This window comes from Vipera ursinii (genome assembly GCF_947247035.1).
Source record: "Vipera ursinii genome assembly, chromosome: 5".
Classification (NCBI taxonomy): domain Eukaryota; kingdom Metazoa; phylum Chordata; class Lepidosauria; order Squamata; family Viperidae; genus Vipera; species Vipera ursinii.
The window spans coordinates 90,713,184-90,730,927 of NC_139518.1; the positions used below are offsets into that span (position 1 = coordinate 90,713,184).

Consider the following 17,744-nt stretch of genomic DNA (forward strand, 5'->3'; position numbering starts at 1 on the left):
TCCCAATTACTTCATCAGTTTAGTACTGATATTAAACCTTACTGTTTTTCCTCTTCAGTTAGGTTCCATCTATGTCTTATTCTTATTAATTTGATATCTTGATATTCTTTGTATGTTTCATTTTTTCTAAGGATCTTTAGTAAGTAACTAAATAATCACCAACACCATATGGATTTTAATTTATGCTCTTGATTTGCCAGTTTAATTCCTGAAATTTTACTCTGTTGTTATATTTTTCTTATTACTGGTTCAGGTCAGTAAAAACAGAAAAGAAAGAGGACCATTTTACCTTATCCTTTTTATAATATCATGCGTATGAGGCATATATGTATTTATAGTTGACTTGGTTTATAACTTCTTGGAGTCCATGGGAAAAAATTTGGACTGCAGTTCATCTTTTTCAAGATTATGAATATGAAATGCTATTCCAAATTGCTGAAAGCTTTTTTATATCAAGAAAAAATGTTGCTACTTTCTTATTTTTCTAGTTTAGGGCTTTTCAACCTTTTCACCCATTGTACCACTTTTAGGATAAGGTAATATCCGAGTACCACCAGTCGCCCAGCAAGGTGTCAAAAACGTGACCAAAAAAAAAAAAGGAAAAAAATGATAAAAATACAGGTAGTCCTCGACTTACAACAATTTGCTTAGTTTATTTATTTATTAAATTAATTATTAATTTAATTTGTATTAAATTAGTTACTGTTCGAAGTTACAACGGCACTGAAAAAAGTGACTTATGACCATTTTTCACACTTATGACCATTGCAGCATCCCCAGTGTCATGTGATTTACATTCGGATGCTTGGCAACTGATTCATACTTATGACAGTCACAGTGTCCCAGGGTCATGTGATCACCTTTTGCAACTTTTTGACAAGCGAAGTCAATGGCCGGGGGGGGGGGGTAGCTCATCACTCAGGTTGCAGGGTGCCTGTGTGGGGTAATCCATGGGTTTCTGGTGGAGGGGGGTGGGACTGGGGTGGATGCCCTCCTTCCCTCCTTCTGTCTCATTGTCCCTTCTTTCCTTCCTTTCTTCCCTCCTTCATTGTCCCTTCCTCCTTCCCTCCCTCCATCTCCCCTTCCTTCCCTCCCTCCTATCTCTCCCTCCCTCCCATTTATCCCTCCCCCTCCCTCCCTTCCCTCCTCCCTCCCTTCCTTCCTTCTCTGGGAGTTTGAGGTTGCTTCTTAAGTGAGGCCAGTAAATACTTACTGGGTATAACATAGCTCTCAATAACTTTCTGATTGAAATCATTGGTGATGACTTGTACTATCATAAAGCTTCCTGTCAAGTTGTGTTTCAATATTTCAAAACTTGTGTTCTTAGAGAGGTGTCCAGTAGGATGGAGCAAGTGCTTTCCTTTTTTTAAAAGAGAATATTTTGGGGGACTGTGGGAATGTAGGAACTGTCTGTCTGAAAAGAGAACCTTACTTTTTTCCTCATGTAGAGTGACAAGCTGCCATGGCAAGTGGTTGGTAGATAAGGAAAGCTATCTATGCTCAGAAATGAATTTCAGTGTGGTTATGATTTTAACTCAGCTTTTTTCCCCCTTTAAAATAGGGGTAGGGCTGCACCTAAACAGATAACTAGCAAAGACAGGGATTACAGAAAAAATACTATTGCTTTTTTAAAACTTAGCTCCTTGCTTAGGAGGACTATGTAGATTGTCCCAAGCAGCAGAGAAACAAAATTCAGAAGATGTGGAAAGGTGTCAAAAGCTGTTGATAGAAAGCAAGCAGAAAGCAAGCGAGATGCGCAGGAGCACAAGATCAGCGTTTCTGAGCACACGCCTATTCGTGCTCCTGGCAATCTCACTCGCTCGCTTTCAGCTTCCTATCTGCAAGCAAGTGAGATGCGCAGGAGCGCGAGATCAGCGTTTATGACCACATGCCGATTCATGCTCCTGGCAATCTTGCTCGCTTTCCGCTTGTGGAGTTCGGGGCTGGCCATACAGAGTTGCCAGAGCGGGTCGGTGCAACACTGTGCACCTGGGAGGCCGCAGCTAGGGCTGCCAATCAGCTGGTGATTCCATACGGCTGGCCCCGACGCGGAGGTTGGGGCTGGCCATACGTAGTCGCCAGCTGATTGGTGGCCCCAGATGCAGCCTCCCGGACATACAGCATTGCGCCGACCCGCCGGGAGCTCTCTGGACTGGAGCCCATCGGCGAAGGTCGGGGCTGGCTGTATGGAGTCCCCAACAGTGGGGGGGGAGGGAGTCAAGCAGGCACGTTTTTCCCTCCACATCCACATTCTGATGGTTTCACCTGGCGCGCATCATCAAAACAGATTCCCACCTGTTGCCATGGGATGACTCCTTGGGAAGGAAACGCCATCTGGCCACTTTGCTTTCCCCTCTGTAAAGCCGGGCAACTCGGGAAGAGGAGAGGGGGGGAGAGCAAGATGGAAGAGAGTGAGGCTACAACAGAGAGAGAGAGAGAAGGAAAAGAAGGAGGGGTTTGTGAGGTTGGCGCTCAGAGCCGCGACGCGAGCAGTCTCACACCTACCTGCTGAGGGAGTGGATAGTTCTGTTCCCTTCAGGCTTGCGCTTGCTTCTGAAGTAAGAAGAGGGGGGGAAGGACAAGACGGATCCCACATGAGAAGAGTTTAATCCGGTTGCTGCACAATGAGTCCCTGGGGAGGGCGGGGCCTTGCTCTGCGCCTGCACTCTTTGCACACCCTAAGTAGGGTTCCTGCAGGGCAGGCCGCCGCCAAGCAGCTTGTTTTCCAGCAGCAAGTGCTGGGAAGGAGCGGAGGGGGGAGGCGGCAGGGAGAAAGGCGACTGCGCGTACCACCGGTCAGGTGCTTGCGTACCACCAGTGGTATGGGTACCACCGCTTGAAAAGCCTTGTTCTAGTTGATATTATCGGTGATGGTAACATAGATATTGTCAAATTTACAACGTATGGGCTTTTCAAGTGACTCTGAGGCATTGTTTACCTTAAAAGTCCTTTATTAGCCTAATACACCGGCAAATGCTTGCTCAGAGGAAGCTGGAATCTGAAATCTCCACCCCTTGCACAATATATTAAAACACAATTCTCCACCTTTCTAATTTTGTCATTAATCATATTCTCCAATTAATTTAAAGAATCAGTTTCCCTTCTGTTAGAAAACCCACCAAGGTCTTATCTTCTTTAGGTTGAGATGGTCTTGAAGGTACAATCCTCCTCTTCCCCCCTCCTAACCTTAAAGTCAATCTCTTAAACACTGGGTGAATTTTTCCCAAAAGTCTGGGTAGTTTCAATTTTACTGTGACCGGGTTGATGATTTTCACAATGGGGAAAGGCCCCAAGAATTTTGGTCCCAATTTCTTATTGGGTAGTTTAAGGCGTAAGTATTTGGTCGACAAATAGACCTTCTCCCCAACTTGGAATGTTCTTTGGGAGCTCTCTTTTTGTCAGCTTGCTTTTTGTAGGTCTCAAAAGTCTTTTTTAAGGCCACATTTGTATTTTTCCAAACTTCTTCCCAACCCCTCACACAGTGATCAAGAGTCTGGGAGGCGGAGGGTAACAAGGTATTCCGGTATGGGGTTGAATTCTTTCCCTGTGGCTACACGGAAAGGAGCATAGCCAGTGCTGCTGTGTTCTGAATTATTGTGAAAGGGAGGAGGTCGGTCCAGTTTGTTTGTTGGTAAGATATGTAGCATCTAAGGTATTGTTCCACCATTTTGTTGGCGGATTCTGCGACTCCATTAGTAGCCGGGTGAAAAGCAGTTGATAGGCCTTGAGATGATCCAATTAATTTAAGAAACTTTCTCCAAAATTTCGCTGTGAACTGCACCCCTCTGTCCGAAATTATTCGCTTAGGGGCGCCATGTAGTCGATAGATATGTTTTAGGAACAACTTAGTCAGGCATTCAACCGATGGAAGTCGTTTGCAGGCGATAAAGTGAGCCTGTTTTGAAAATAGGGCTATCACAGTCCAAATGACAGTATTTCCTCTACTGTTGGGTAGCTCTACTATAAAGTCCATAGCTGTTTCTTCCCATGGTTGAGAAGGTTCGGCCACCGGTTGCAGTAACCCAGGGGTCTTTCCTGGGATTCTTTTCATGGTGGCACATACAGTACAGCTCTTGACATAGTTTTCTACATCACGTTTTAGTCCCGGCCACCACAGTTGCCGGCAAGTGAGATGTAGAGTTTTTAGATATCCGAAATGTCCAGCCTCTTTGACATTATGGGTGTGTTTGATGGCATTAAGACGAAAAGCTTCAGGCAAGTACAATTTTCCCCCCTTGTAAGCCAGACCATCCCTGCATGTTAGGGATGTCTGATTGTCTTTAAACCATTGATCAGTGAGGAGTTCTCGATTTATTTTCTTTACCCTGGCATCATCAGGGTTAGGAGTCCTGCGAGGTGTGTGTTGGGCTGCAGTTTGTGGACCGGGGATAATTGCCTCGTGAACTACTTCGCGTTCTCTTTTGTACTGTGGCAATTGGGAGAGCGCATCAGCTAGGAAGTTTTTTCTTCCTGGTATGTACTTTAGAGTAAAGTTAAAATGGTTGAAGTACTGTGCCCATCGTACTTGTTTTGGGGACAATTTGCGGGGAGTTTTTAGTGCCTCTAAATTTTTGTGATCTGTCCATACTTCAAAAGGTACCTTGCTCCGTTCTAAGTAGTGCCGCCAGTTTAATAGCCCCCACCTAATAGTGAAGGCCTCCTTCTCCCAGACTGTCCGTCTCCTCTCGCTTTCAGTAAATTTCTTAGAGGTATAAGCAGAAGATTGCAGGACCCAACTTGTTCTTTTGCAATAACACTGCTCTGACTGCCACGTCGCTGGCATCTGCCTGAATTATGAAGGGCTCCCCTGGGCAGGGGTGCTTTAGGACCGGTTCAGCTGCAAATAGTCTTTTTAAATTGTCAAGAGCTTTCTGACAACTCATAGTCCATGATGGTGGTTGGCCAGGTCGCGGTTTTCCCCCTCCCTTATGGGATCTTCCCCAACTCTTTGCCAGACTGCCTCCCAAACTTGGAGACAGCGACGGGAGGTCGGGACTCCCTAATTAGTTTAAAAAGTAGTGTGGATTCCAGCTTGATGTCAAATTTCCGACGTATGGGCTTTTCAAGTGACTGAGGCATTGTTTACCTTAAAAGTCCTTTATTAGCCTAATACACCGGCAAATGCTTGCTCAGAGGAAGCTGGAATCTGAAATCTCCGCCCCTTGCACAATATATTAAAACACAATTCTCCACCTTTCTAATTTTGTCATTAATCATATTCTCCAATTAATTTAAAGAATCAGTTTCCCTTCTGTTAGAAAACCCACCAAGGTCTTATCTTCTTTAGGTTGAGATGGTCTTGAAGGTACAATCCTCCTCTTCCCCCCTCCCAACCTTAAACTCAATCTCTTAAAGCAATACACAAGTTTAACATATGAAATGGCTACTTCATCTCTTGTCAAGCAATAACATTCGATGTTAGCAGCCTTGACAGATATCTGATATTATTTTTTATGTTTCTTCAACATGTCTGGTGATTAGAATGAAATTATGTCATTTGAAAGATTATTTAAACTTATTGTAAAAAAACCATTGCCCACATCTAATGAAGAAGTAAGCCAATAAAATACTGGATAGGTTGGATCCCTTCTTATAAATCAGAGACCTAAGGGCTTTGTGCCACACATTTGACATTACTGCATTCCATTCATGATTTGAGTTAATGTTTTGTCAAAAAAAGAAGAATTTTCTTAGTGCAAAAAATCAATCTGATCCTGGGAATTTATTATAGTGTCCTGTAATTAAGTTGTTAATTATTTTTTTTGCTGGTCTAGAAATAATTTCATAAATGGTATTTTATCCAAGTACTCTATAATCTTCTCCAAAATTTGTGTCTGTTTTCCATTTATTTATCTATCTATCTATTTATTTATTTATTTATTTATTTATTTAATAATATTTCTATACCGCCCTTCTCCCGAAGGACTCAGGGCGGTGAACAGGGCAAGAATAAAAATACAGAACTACAAAAATTTTTTAAAAAAGATTAAATACATGCCCACTAAAAACAATCAATACAATATTAAAAACCCCAATAAAATAACAATAAAAAACCCACCAATCCCCCATGAGGCCAGGCCAGCTTGTTCGAATAAAAATGTTTTTAGATCGCGGCGAAAGGAGCGAAGATCGGGCGCCATCCGGAGCTCAACCGGTAACTGATTCCATAGCTCTGGGGCGCCCAGAGAGAAGGATCTCCCCCTGGGGGCCACCAATCGACATTCTCTGATCGGTGGCACCCTGAGGAGGCCCTCTCTGTGGGAACGCACAGGGCGAAGGGAGGTTGACGCCAGCAGCAGGTGTTCCCTAAGGTACTCTGCACCCCTGCCATGTAGGGCTTTAAACACCATTACTAGTACCTTGAATCTCACCCGGAAGACGACTGGTAACCAATGCAGCTCACGGAGCAGAGGTGTAACATGGGAGTATCGGGAGACTCCCAACACAACTCTCGCGGCTGCATTCTGTACCAGTTGGAGCCTCCGGGTGGTCCTCAAGGGCAGCCCCATGTAGAGAGCATTGCAGTAGTCCAGACGAGAGGTCACGAGCGCATGAGTGACCGTGCATAAATCATCCCGGCCTAGATAGGGCCGCAACTGGCGCACCAGGCGAACCTGGGCAAAGGCCCCCCTAGTCACAGCCACTATGTGATCTTCCAAGGTGAGCCGTGAATCTAGGAGGACTCCCAAGTTGTGAGCCCTATCTACGGGGGGTAATAGTTCACCCCCCATAGAGAGAGATGGAATATCCGAATTGACCCGGGATGAAGGTATGCAAAGCCACTCAGTCTTGTCGGGGTTGAGTTGAAGTCTGTTCCTCCCCATCCAGACCCGAACCGCCTCCAGGCAACGGGACATATAGCCGTGAACAGGGTTTTAACAAACAGATTTATCGTCACATCAAAAATTGAAATATTCCTGTTACTGTCCTAAATAATGTTAACTTAAATGGGGAGGATTGTTTTAGATTTGGACAAACTATGCTAGTAGGTTATAATGGTTTTCTTCTGTCTACTGTTTATGGAAATACACATTCCTACATTTGGAAGGGATTTTAGAAGTTAAATTGTCCAACTCCTAGCGCAGAAACTGTAAAAGCATTCCAATACGTTGATATTCAGCATCTATCTGAGGATCTTGAATGACGATGAACATGCCACATCTTGAGACAGTATATTCCATATAGTTAGATATCTTCCTGATACCTAACCTGAATCTACTTACCTGTAATTTCTGGTTATTGCTTCTCCTCCTGTTCTTTAGGGTGACAGAAAGTAAGTCCACTCCACCTTCTGTATCAGGGCTTTTCAACCCGTGGTACGAGTGCCACCAGTGGTACTTTAGCACCTGGCTGGTGGTACACGAGCCCTAGCTAATTGTAGTGGGGGAGGGAACCAGTTAAAGCGGAGCCTCACAGACCTGGAGGAGATCAGCTGAAGCTGCAGAGCTTGGCAGAATCCCCAGGATCTTCCACGTGGCAACATAGTAATTGGAGCTTCCAGTGCCCCCAGAAGAGAAAAGGAGGAGGAGGGTGGAGAGAAGAGAAGATATAAAATGGGCAGACCGAGCAGAGAAGAGGCTTTTCTTACTGAAGCAGTGAGGAGAGACGAGAGCAAGCGGCCTGTTTTCGGAGGAACAGCGAGTGAGGAAGGGTGAGTGAGCAAGTGGCGTGTTTTGGGCGGAAGGGCTAGCAAGCGAACGGCTCCTGCCCAGCTTGCTTGCTTGCAGAAAACATGCTGCTTGCTAAGCGAAGCCCCAGGATCAGTGCCAGGCTATAGCTGATACAGCCACCCAGAAGCATGGATCAGCTGTAGCCTAGCACTGGTCCTGCGGCTTTACTTAGCAAGCAGCAAAGAACCATTTTTGATTTGTATAGTCTATATAGCATCTTCTGCTACCCAAAATGGCCCATTCAGTCTTACTTTTGGTAAGAGGAATTGAGGCCAGGAGGTGTTTTTTCAGTTTATGTGCCAATGATGTGAAATACCATCTCCTTATAATTAAACTTTGCTCCATCTTTTGTAATATTTTAGGAGTTACTGGAGAGAGATTTTTTTCTGAAGAGAGTTTGGTTCAATATTTTATCAACAGTATTAATTTATTTCTCTTTGAATTACTTATGTTGAATTAATTGTTGATATTATTTTATTTGGTTTTATTATGATTTGCCTGATTCACTATCACTATTGTTGTATTTTATATCGTATTTTTCGGACCATAAGACGCACTTTTCCCCCCCAAAAGGGGGGGGAACGAGGGTGCGTCTTATGGTCCGAAGGTGATCCATATGGCCAGCCCCAACCTCCGCAAGTGGAAAGCAATGAAGATTGCCAGGAGCACGAATTGGCACGTGCTGAGAAATGCCGATCTCACACTCCTGCAATCTCCCTCCCTCGGTTTCAGCTTCCCTTGCTACAAGAGAAAGCAGGCTGAAACGGAGCGAGGGACATTGCAAGGAATGCGATCTCACGCTGCTGCAATCTCCCTCGCTCCATTTCAGCCTGCTTTCTCTTGTAGCAAGGGAAGCTGAAACCGAGGGAGGGAGATTGCAGGAGCGCGAGATCGCATTCCTGGCAATGTCCCTCGCTCTGTTTCAGCCTGCTTTCTGCAAGAGAAAGCCAGGCCTCAGGGCCGCCTCCGTGGGTACTGCTCTAACACGGAGAGGGAAGGACAAAGAGGGAGGGAAGGAAAGAAGGAAGGAAGGGACAATGGCAGAGGGAGGGAGAGAGAAAGAGAGAGAGGGAGGGAGGGAGAGAAGGAGAAAGAAATAGGGAGGGAAAGAGAGGGAGAGAGAGGAGAAAGAAATAGGGAGAGAGAGAGAGAGAAGGAGAAAGAAAGGGAGAGAGAAAGGGAGAGGGAAAGAGGGAGAGAAAGAAAGGGAGAGAGAGAGAAGGGGGAGAGACAAGGAGAAAGAGTGAGGCAAATAGAGGGAGAGAGAGGGAGAGAGAGAGAAGGAGAAAGAAAGGGAGGGAAATAGAGGGGGAGAGAGAAAGAGGGAGAGAGAGACAAGGAAAAAGAAAAAGGGAAATAGAGGGAGAGAGAAAAAGGGAGAAATAAAATCATGAGAAATACAGGAGGAAAATAATACATACCCCTCAAATAAACTAAAACCATTAAATGGTGGACAGGACTATAGTTGTGCACTGCCCAAAGTTACTTTTGGGGAGATGGCCAGCTACATAAAATTGATAAATAAAGAAATCAAGATTAAAATATACCACTTTTCAACGTGGGAATCTACCTAGTCTGACCCCAGATACTAGGGAAAGAGCCATTTCTTTTACCCTACTTCACTACCTTTTCTGAAGCCCCTCAGGGTTGGGCCCAGTCATCTGTCCCAGAATTGTGTAATCTCTTCTCCAAACCCCTACCTCACCCGTTTAATTACTCATTGCCTTGTCTTAAAAGTGGTACAATGGATGAAAAGGTTGAAAAGCCCTGTTTTAGTATATCGGTACTATTTGGTTCAGAATATTTTTTTCTTGTTTTCCTGCTCTAAAAACTGGGTGCGTCTTATGGTCAGGTGCGTCTTATGGTCCGAAAAATACGGTAATTATAATTATTGTTTATATTTAACATAGGCATGTTTAACATTATGTTTCTCTTGGTTGCTTTGTAAACTATTATGAGTCTGTATCTATTCAATCAGTGGCATAGAAATAGAGAATAAATGCATCTAACACAAATTTCAAAAGGGTTGTATGTATTTGTGTCATCTGGAATATAGTATTCCCAGTAGAGGAAGCATTTTGTAGCATGAAATCTTGTTGCAGTTGTGGTAAAGCAATGGCCCCAGGTTAGTCTCTAGATTAGTGTCATTAGGTTTTCTTCTTAATAATAATTTTTATCTTATTAATGCTGCTAACTAATATAGCACAATGTTTGACAGGTTTTCTTTAAAAAGAGTACTAACAAATACCTGTAAGAAAAAGTTAGAAAAAAATAGTTTAACATTTAAAGCTTAAAATTGTGTGAAAGGAATAAAGTTAGAAACTCTAAGGAAGTAGATATGATTATGGATAATTGTGTTTTTATTAAGTTTTATTCATTTATAACAAAGTGTGAAAATACAAAAGCAAATAGTAGGGGACAACAGTAGAAAAAGGGAAAAGAAAAAAGATGTGAAGAAAGAGGGGTGGAGAAACAAAAGGCATTGATTTCTGACTTTCTCTGTTGCAGTAAAATCAGACATTAAAATCATATCTCAACTTTTTACATTTCTATACTAGTATGCATTAGCCATTTCTGTATCAGCAAATCAGTCTAATCAGTAAAACCCCAAAACATGATATTTTTTTCCACCTCAAGCACAAAGTCCAGAAGTGGTTTCCAAGAAGAAACAAAACTACTTATGTTTTTTTCTTTTATCAATACTGTCAATTTGGCCATCTCTGCTAATTCCATCAGCTTTTGTAACCATATGTCCACGGTAGGAATCGAGGCATCCTTCTACTTTTGTGCACAGAGCAGTCTTGCTGCCGTCACTAGATACAAAATCAAAAGTTCCATTTTTTCCCCCAGTTCTCTTTCCATTAGGCCCAGAAGGAAAGTTTCTGGTTTAATCTTTATGTTCACTTTAAGAATTTTCTCAGCTGGTGGCACTGTGGCGGCGAGAGTGACCCATTATCTACCTCAGTGTTCTTGTAACATCTCTGCAGCATCCTATTGGCTACCAGTTGGGGGGTTGGGGTTGGGGGAAAATGAAACAATTGTTTTGCACTTTGTGCTGGACCTTCAAATTCCTCCTGACTTTTCTGCATCCACTATCAGTAACAGTTCTTTTGATCTATTTGACACATGGGGCACTCCAATCTAAAGATTCTGTAACCCCTTGCAGAGGACCAGGTGTGTCTATGGAGAGGATGCAGAAACTGCAGGTGGTTAGCGTTCTGACAACTCCATCAACCCAGAATAATACCTCTTGTGAAGTTGCTATATTGTTACCATCTTTTAAAATTATTTTGTGGTACCAAACTGAATTGTATCCGATGATACCTTGCTAGAGATGAACCATCCAGTCCAGCTGATTTATTTTAACCCCCTCTTTAATGTTTTTTCACTGTTTCAATCTGTTGTTCTGAATTACTTTAGCTTTCTCCATATGGAAGTTCACAGAGATTTTCTGGATAATGAAAGTGACCTGTTTGGATTTTCATTTGTATCAGATGTTCACTCAGGGATTTCACGTTTTCTTAACTTTTAAAAAGCCCTGGTCTTCATTTTCTAATGCTTTTTGAAAATTTTCTTTTTTTCTCTTTTTTCCCCATCCTTTATTATGTGAAATATCTCAACTTGTCTGTGGCTAGTTTAATACAGCATATTTAGCATCCTTGTTTTGAAAGGAAATGTATATAAATATATAAAATCTGGTTGTGAATGCCAAGATCTATATTTAAAATCCAAACAATGTACCAACTTAAAGATAAAGCCCAGGGAGGCCTTTGAAAAAAGAATGCTTTTTAACCAACAAGCTCATATGGAAAACTTTGGTAAACGTTTGATAAAATAACAAATCAATCTAAAGAAGATATCCAGACAGAACCAACTGTATGCAAACCAAACTCACAACTGGATGGATTGGAATTTAAATTGGTGTCAGATTTATAGGAAAAGGAACTTGGTTTGGAAAGTGCAGCCTTTGGATAAGGCTGAAGGGGATATGGATTCTACAAATTTGGAGTTAACAGAATCAATGGATGATAAGATTGATGGTGATAATGGACTTACTACATCTAACTGGAAAATGGACTTACTATATCTAACTGGAAAACAATTTGGACTGCACAGGGAAAGTTGATTGACAACAGAGTTTTATGATTTTAGGGAATAAGACACAGTTGTTGGGAAAGTTTTCACCAAAATCTTGAGAAGTTTTGTTATTAAGAATCAAATGAGGCTATTTTATCCTGGATGGATTAGAGGTAATGATTGTGGTGATTTATGGTAGATAATAAAGAGCCTTGGTGGAGCAGTGGGCTAATGCCTCCTTAAGTAACACCAGCTGCCTGCAATTAGTGCAGGTTCGCATCCCACCAGGCTCAAGGTTGACTCAGCCTTCCATCCTTCCGAGGTAGGTAAAATGAGGACCCAGATTGTTGGGGGCAATTAAGCTGACTTTGTAATAATGCCGCTGTGGTGTGTGTGAAAGCCCTAATAAGCAGGCATATACATAGAATGAAGGCTACTGCTAAGCTTGTAAGCCGCCCTGAGTCTTCGGAGAAGGGCAGGATATAAATGGAATTAAAATAAATAAATAAATAAAATATTTATCACTATTTAACTAGGGGGGATAATATATTATTAATATTATTATTATTATTAATAATAATTTTATTTGTATATGTATATGTGTTTTTGTCTTTCATGCACATTTTTTTATTTTTTTAATATTTTGCCTATTTTTGTTTGTTTTTGTAAAATTTCTTTTTTGGAATTTATTTTACCTTAATTTTCTGAATAAAATAAAAATTTATTCAAAAGAAGGATTGCATCAAGTTTTAAAAATACAGAATAAAACATAGTGGCTGGTTTTATACTTTGTGACAAACTGAAACATAAAACTTCTGCATGGCTCAATCTCCAGGAATATAGACCTACTTCTGTATCTAAGTCATGGGTGTCAAACATGATGTGTCATGACGTATCACAACTTTTTTTGCATTGCTGCAGCTGGGATGGGTGTGGCCTCTGTATGATGTAACCGGCCCACAGGCTGGCAGTTTGACACCCCGATCGGCCATTGTCTGAGAATCGGTTTCTGTGTTTGATGTTTTTTCTCTGCAGATAGTTTGAATTATTATTTGTTGTCCATGAATTGATTTGGGTGGGATTTGTGGAGAGACCTCAGTCTTATAGTAATATTAGCAGTTAAGAATTAGAATAGAGGAGTCAGTAATATTTTGAACCACCATCCAACTGCCTCTCCCACAGTTCTTAGCCTTACTGAACCATTTTCAAACTTTTACTTTCTTTTGCTGATGTCTTACTCCACATCAAATTTTATTATATTGTGTTGTTTTTAGAGAATTATTGGACTGATTATCAGACAAATGTACAGTTTTGACCTTTTCAGAATTTATTTTAAAAATGCCTTTGCATTAGAAATAATAAAATGGTAGATTAAAAACATGCAAAGGCAGGAAAAAGTATATAATGCAATAATAAATAATAATATAGACTTTGTCCTAATACGTTATGATGCAATTAAATGGCAATAGAAAAGAAACCTGTGCCTTTTGTATTGATCCACAGGATGCTAGTTGACAGCTGAAAGTGGATATAATCGTTTATAATTCTACCAGATCTATTAATTTTAAGTGAAGTTATAAGGCTGGAGTGTGGAATCTTATAGAAAGGACTGTGCACTAGAGACTCAGTTTGTTTAATTTCACTTGGGCATATTCACTTAGAAGTGGCAATAGTGTTGTTTCTTCCCACTAATACAGGGGTGTTAAACTCGAAGCGTCACATGATGTGTCAAGACATATCGTGACTTTTTTGCCATTGTCGGCAGTGGGGTGGGCGCAGTTTTGCTATGATGCATCTAGCCTACGGGCCGGCAGTTTGACACCCCTGCTCTAATACTTTCAAATTTAAAACATTAACGTGCAGTAGAGAGAAAGCTTTGTAGTGGTTTAAGTATATCAGACCAAGTAAGTAATCCCACATAGAAAAAGAATGTGATCTTTTCAGAGAGCTCTGTTTCCCAACCTTAGCAACTTTAAGCTGAGTAGATTTCAGATTCCAGAATTCCCCAGTTTCCCCCTGCTGGCTAGGAAATTCTGGATGTTGAAGTCCTTAAAGTTGCCTACATTTAGAAACAATGGTCTAAAGTGTACTTTTTTTGTTGTTTTAGCGTTAGTCCAGCTCAGTACATGTGCTAGCAAAATTAATTTGGAAAAATTATGCTGACATGTATCCTGGAGCTGCGTCGTCCATGAAAATCACTACAGCTAAAAAGTCCTTATAAAATTTAGTTTGAGGAATTAAGTCAATAAATACAGACCCTTGCTGGAAGACAAGTTGCATAGGTTCCAACAGAAATAAGCCTCTTAAGAATTGATAGGATGTTTTTGGTTGGATTTAACTGAATATAGGCTCACAGTGGTGAATCATAGCATTTGGCAAATTATTTTTATTTCAAAATCCTAACTATACAATTGTTCCACATAAATAGAATTTACACTTCTGTTTTCCCTTTCAAATTAGGTTAATCTGTGTATTGGAAATAAATGTATGGTACTAACAGCATAAGAGTTAGCAAGATTGGATTCATTAGTAAAATGTATTTTGATGATATTGATGTGACAATCTGTGAATCCACTGTTAACACATTGTTTTGCTTTTTACAGATGATGTCATGCAGACCACCTACTGTGAAATAGATTTAGATAAACAAACAAGAGATGCATTTGTTTATGCTATTAAAAATCACTATTGGTATCAGATGTACATTGATGACTTGCCAATCTGGGGTAAGAAATATATGCCTACAATGTGCAGAAGCACAACCATTCTATTGAAAACAATTGTGTTTATTCCAAACCATAGTTTAATGATTGTTTAATAAATCATATTTGACTGAATTTACATAAATGTCATAAATGAAGCAAAGCATCTTATGATGTAGGGCAATGTATGAACTATCATCATCATTCTAGCCATTGCAGGATGAAGACCTCTTCCGCATGTTTCCAACCAATACAGTCTTGAGCTTTCTTTTGTCAATTGGGCCTGCAGTACTTGCTGATGTCGTCAATCCATCTTGTTTCACGTCTCTTTTGTGGATGCTTTTTATCAAGTGGAATCCATTCTATAACTGCCTTAGTCCACCAGCCATCAGTTCTTCTTGCTATGTGACCAGCCCATTTCCGTTTCAATTCTTCTACTCTCTTGCTGCTATCATATACATTCATTTCTTCTCTGATCCATGGGCAGATCTTTCTATCTTGTCTTGTGATGCCTGGCTAATTGCACCACTTATAGCCTTTGTATCAATTGTGAGGTTAGTGTCTATGTTTCGCTGGCATATGTTAGAACAGGTAAACACTGTTTGAGAACTTTTCAGACGTAGAGGGAGGTTCTTGAAAATTACACGTAGCTTGCCAAATGCCTGCCAACCACATTTAACCTGCCATTCAATTTCCTTTATTGTATTACCTTCTATTGAAATCCATTGGCCAAGGTATATATAGTCTATGTCTAATTCTTCTCCAGATATGAAAAAGTCTTTCTTTGGTGAATTTATTAAACATAACCTGGCTCTTTTTCAGGTTTATTTTTAAGCCAAATGATTCTCCTGCTTTGTGCAGCTCTTGTATGTGTCTTTGTAACTCTTCTAGGTCTTGTGAGAAGAGAACAACATCTGCAAATCTTAAGTGATTTAAATAGGTGCCATTGATTTTTATTCCATCTTTTGCCCAGTCTAGTTTGTGAAATACTTCTTCAAGGCAGTTTGAGAAAAGGATAGGTGATATTGTATTGCCTTATCATACACCTTGTTCTATGTTGATTTCTACTTGAAGATCATTAAGGCAAATTGTCGCCATTGTATTTTTTATATATTGATTGTAGTAAGTTTATATAAGCAGTGTCTATGAGCAATGCATTGAATATTGCTTGTTGGAATGCTGAGTTGAACGCCTTTTCATAGTCAGTGAAAGCCATGCACGGAGGCATGATGTACTCATTGTGCTTTCAATGACTTGCTGAACAACCTGGATGTGATCCATTGTGCTGTAACCACTTCTGAATTCTGCCTGTTCCTTTGGCTCTGCAACATTGGCTGCTGCTATGGAGATGGTCAGTAGAATTAAGTACCTGGGGATGCAGATAATGAACAATCTGACTTGGTCTCTTCATATGTTATCTTTAGTGAAGTGTGCAAACCAGTGTTTGCATTTCTTGCGTCAGCTGAGGCGAGCACATTTTTCTCCTTCTGTCCTGACCACATTTTTTAAAAAAATATTGATTTTTTAACATAAACACCTTAATATTTGGTAAACAGCATGTTGTCTGAGTTTATATTTACAAAGTAATCATTAACCGTTTCTGTATTCCAAAATCCTCATAATAGCTTTGCTTGATTTTCTCTTCTTCCAATAATCTCTTTACAATCTTAAATTAATACAATTCTTATTAATTTGATAGGTAACAATTAAATTTAAAGATTTTCTAAAATTTCTACCAATAATAATCACATCAATATCATGCTTGTTTTCTTGGTCATTTTCGTTGCCTTGTCATAAATCCTGTTTACAATTCTTGTTTAAATTTATTTTTCCTACAATGTTCAAAACATTTCTACTGGTTAAAATTTTTCAAGAATTAATTACCATATTTTCCGGCGTATAAGACGACTGGGCGTATAAGACGACCCCCTACATTTCCTCTTCAATTATAGGGTTTGGGCTATACTCGCCGTATAAGACTACCCCTCTTCCAACGCACACCAAATAAAAATTAAAAAACATCAGATTTGATTTTAATATGGTAATTTTAATTCAAATGCTTATGACATGCAGGTGCTTAGTAGGAAAACTGTCACTTATAAACATAAGGCTGTTTGTCATCAAACATGTAAACATAAAACAGTGCAAGTGGATTAAACTAATAATAATAATAATAATAATAATAATAATAATAATAATAATAATAATAATAAGAAGAAGAAGAAGAAGAAGAAGAAGAAGTAGTAGTAGTAGTTGGAGGGGACCTTGGAGGTCATCTAGTCCAACCCCCTGCTAAGGCAGGAAACCCTATACCATTTCAGACAAATGGCTGTCCAGTCTCTTCTTAAAAACCTCCAGTGTTGGAGCATTCACCGCTTCTGGAGGCAGGTTGTTCCACTGGTTAATAGTTCTAACTTTCAGGAAGTTTCTCCTTAGTTCTAGGTTGCTTCTCTCCTTGATTAGTTTCCATCCATTACTTCTTGTCCTGCTTTCAAGTGCTTTGGAGAATAGCTTGACTCCCTCTTCTTTGTGGCAGCCCCTGATTCCAGCAACCATTCCCTATTTTCCTAATTCACTCTAAAGCTTTCCCTGTGCAGAGTCTTAAGTAACACAAGCTGCCTGCAATTAGTGCAGGTTCGCATCCCACTAGGCTCAAGGTTGACTCAGCTTTCCATCCTTCCAAGGTAGGTAAAATGAGGACCCAGATTGTTGGGGGCAATAAGCTGATTTTGCAATAATGCTGCTTGGGGGGGGGTGAAAGCCCTAATAAACAGGCATATACACAGAATGAAGGCTATTGCTAAGCATATTGATTTGTGCTTTAAATTGTAAGCCACCCTGAGTCTTCGGAGAAGGGCAGGATATAAATGGGATTTTTTAAAAAAAAGACCAAATGGGAGATCCGCTCCAGGTTTTCCAGCCAGCCTGCCCAGTTCCTGAGTCAAATGTGTCCTTAGAGCTAAGCAGCTGCTCTGTATTCCCAACCTGCCTTTCAAGTTGCTCTTGCATTCCCCACCTGCCTACAGCTGCTCTTCAACTTTAGAAGGAAAGACGCCCAGACCCCAGCCTGTAAAAAATCACAGACTGCAGCTTCTACTCCAATTGGTCCCGCTTTCCCTGCGCAGACTAAATGGGAGATCCACTCCAGGTTTTCCAGCCAGCCGTGTCCCTAAATTTTCAGCACCCGGCGTATAAGACAAGCCCTGACTTTTGAGAAAAATTTCATGGGTTAAAAAGTAGTCTTATACGCCGGAAACTACGGTACCTTAAAGTATTTAAATCTTTTTTCATGTCT

General features: G+C 40.7%; 1 protein-coding gene across 4 annotated transcripts in view; it reads left to right on the forward strand.

Moving 5' to 3' along the window:
• Nucleotides 1–17,744, forward strand: part of TM9SF3 (transmembrane 9 superfamily member 3) — an 88,404-nt gene that overhangs the window by 13,430 nt on the left and 57,230 nt on the right. For 2 of the 4 annotated variants that reach the window (XM_083364222.1, XM_083364223.1), the window contains exon 3: nucleotides 14,351–14,473. In XM_083364222.1, the coding sequence (XP_083220348.1) occupies nucleotides 14,351–14,473 (123 nt within the window). Of the gene's footprint in view, nucleotides 1–199; nucleotides 622–14,350; nucleotides 14,474–17,744 lie in introns of those variants that run through there. The other 2 variants (XM_083364225.1, XM_083364224.1) reach the window with 2 other exon arrangements.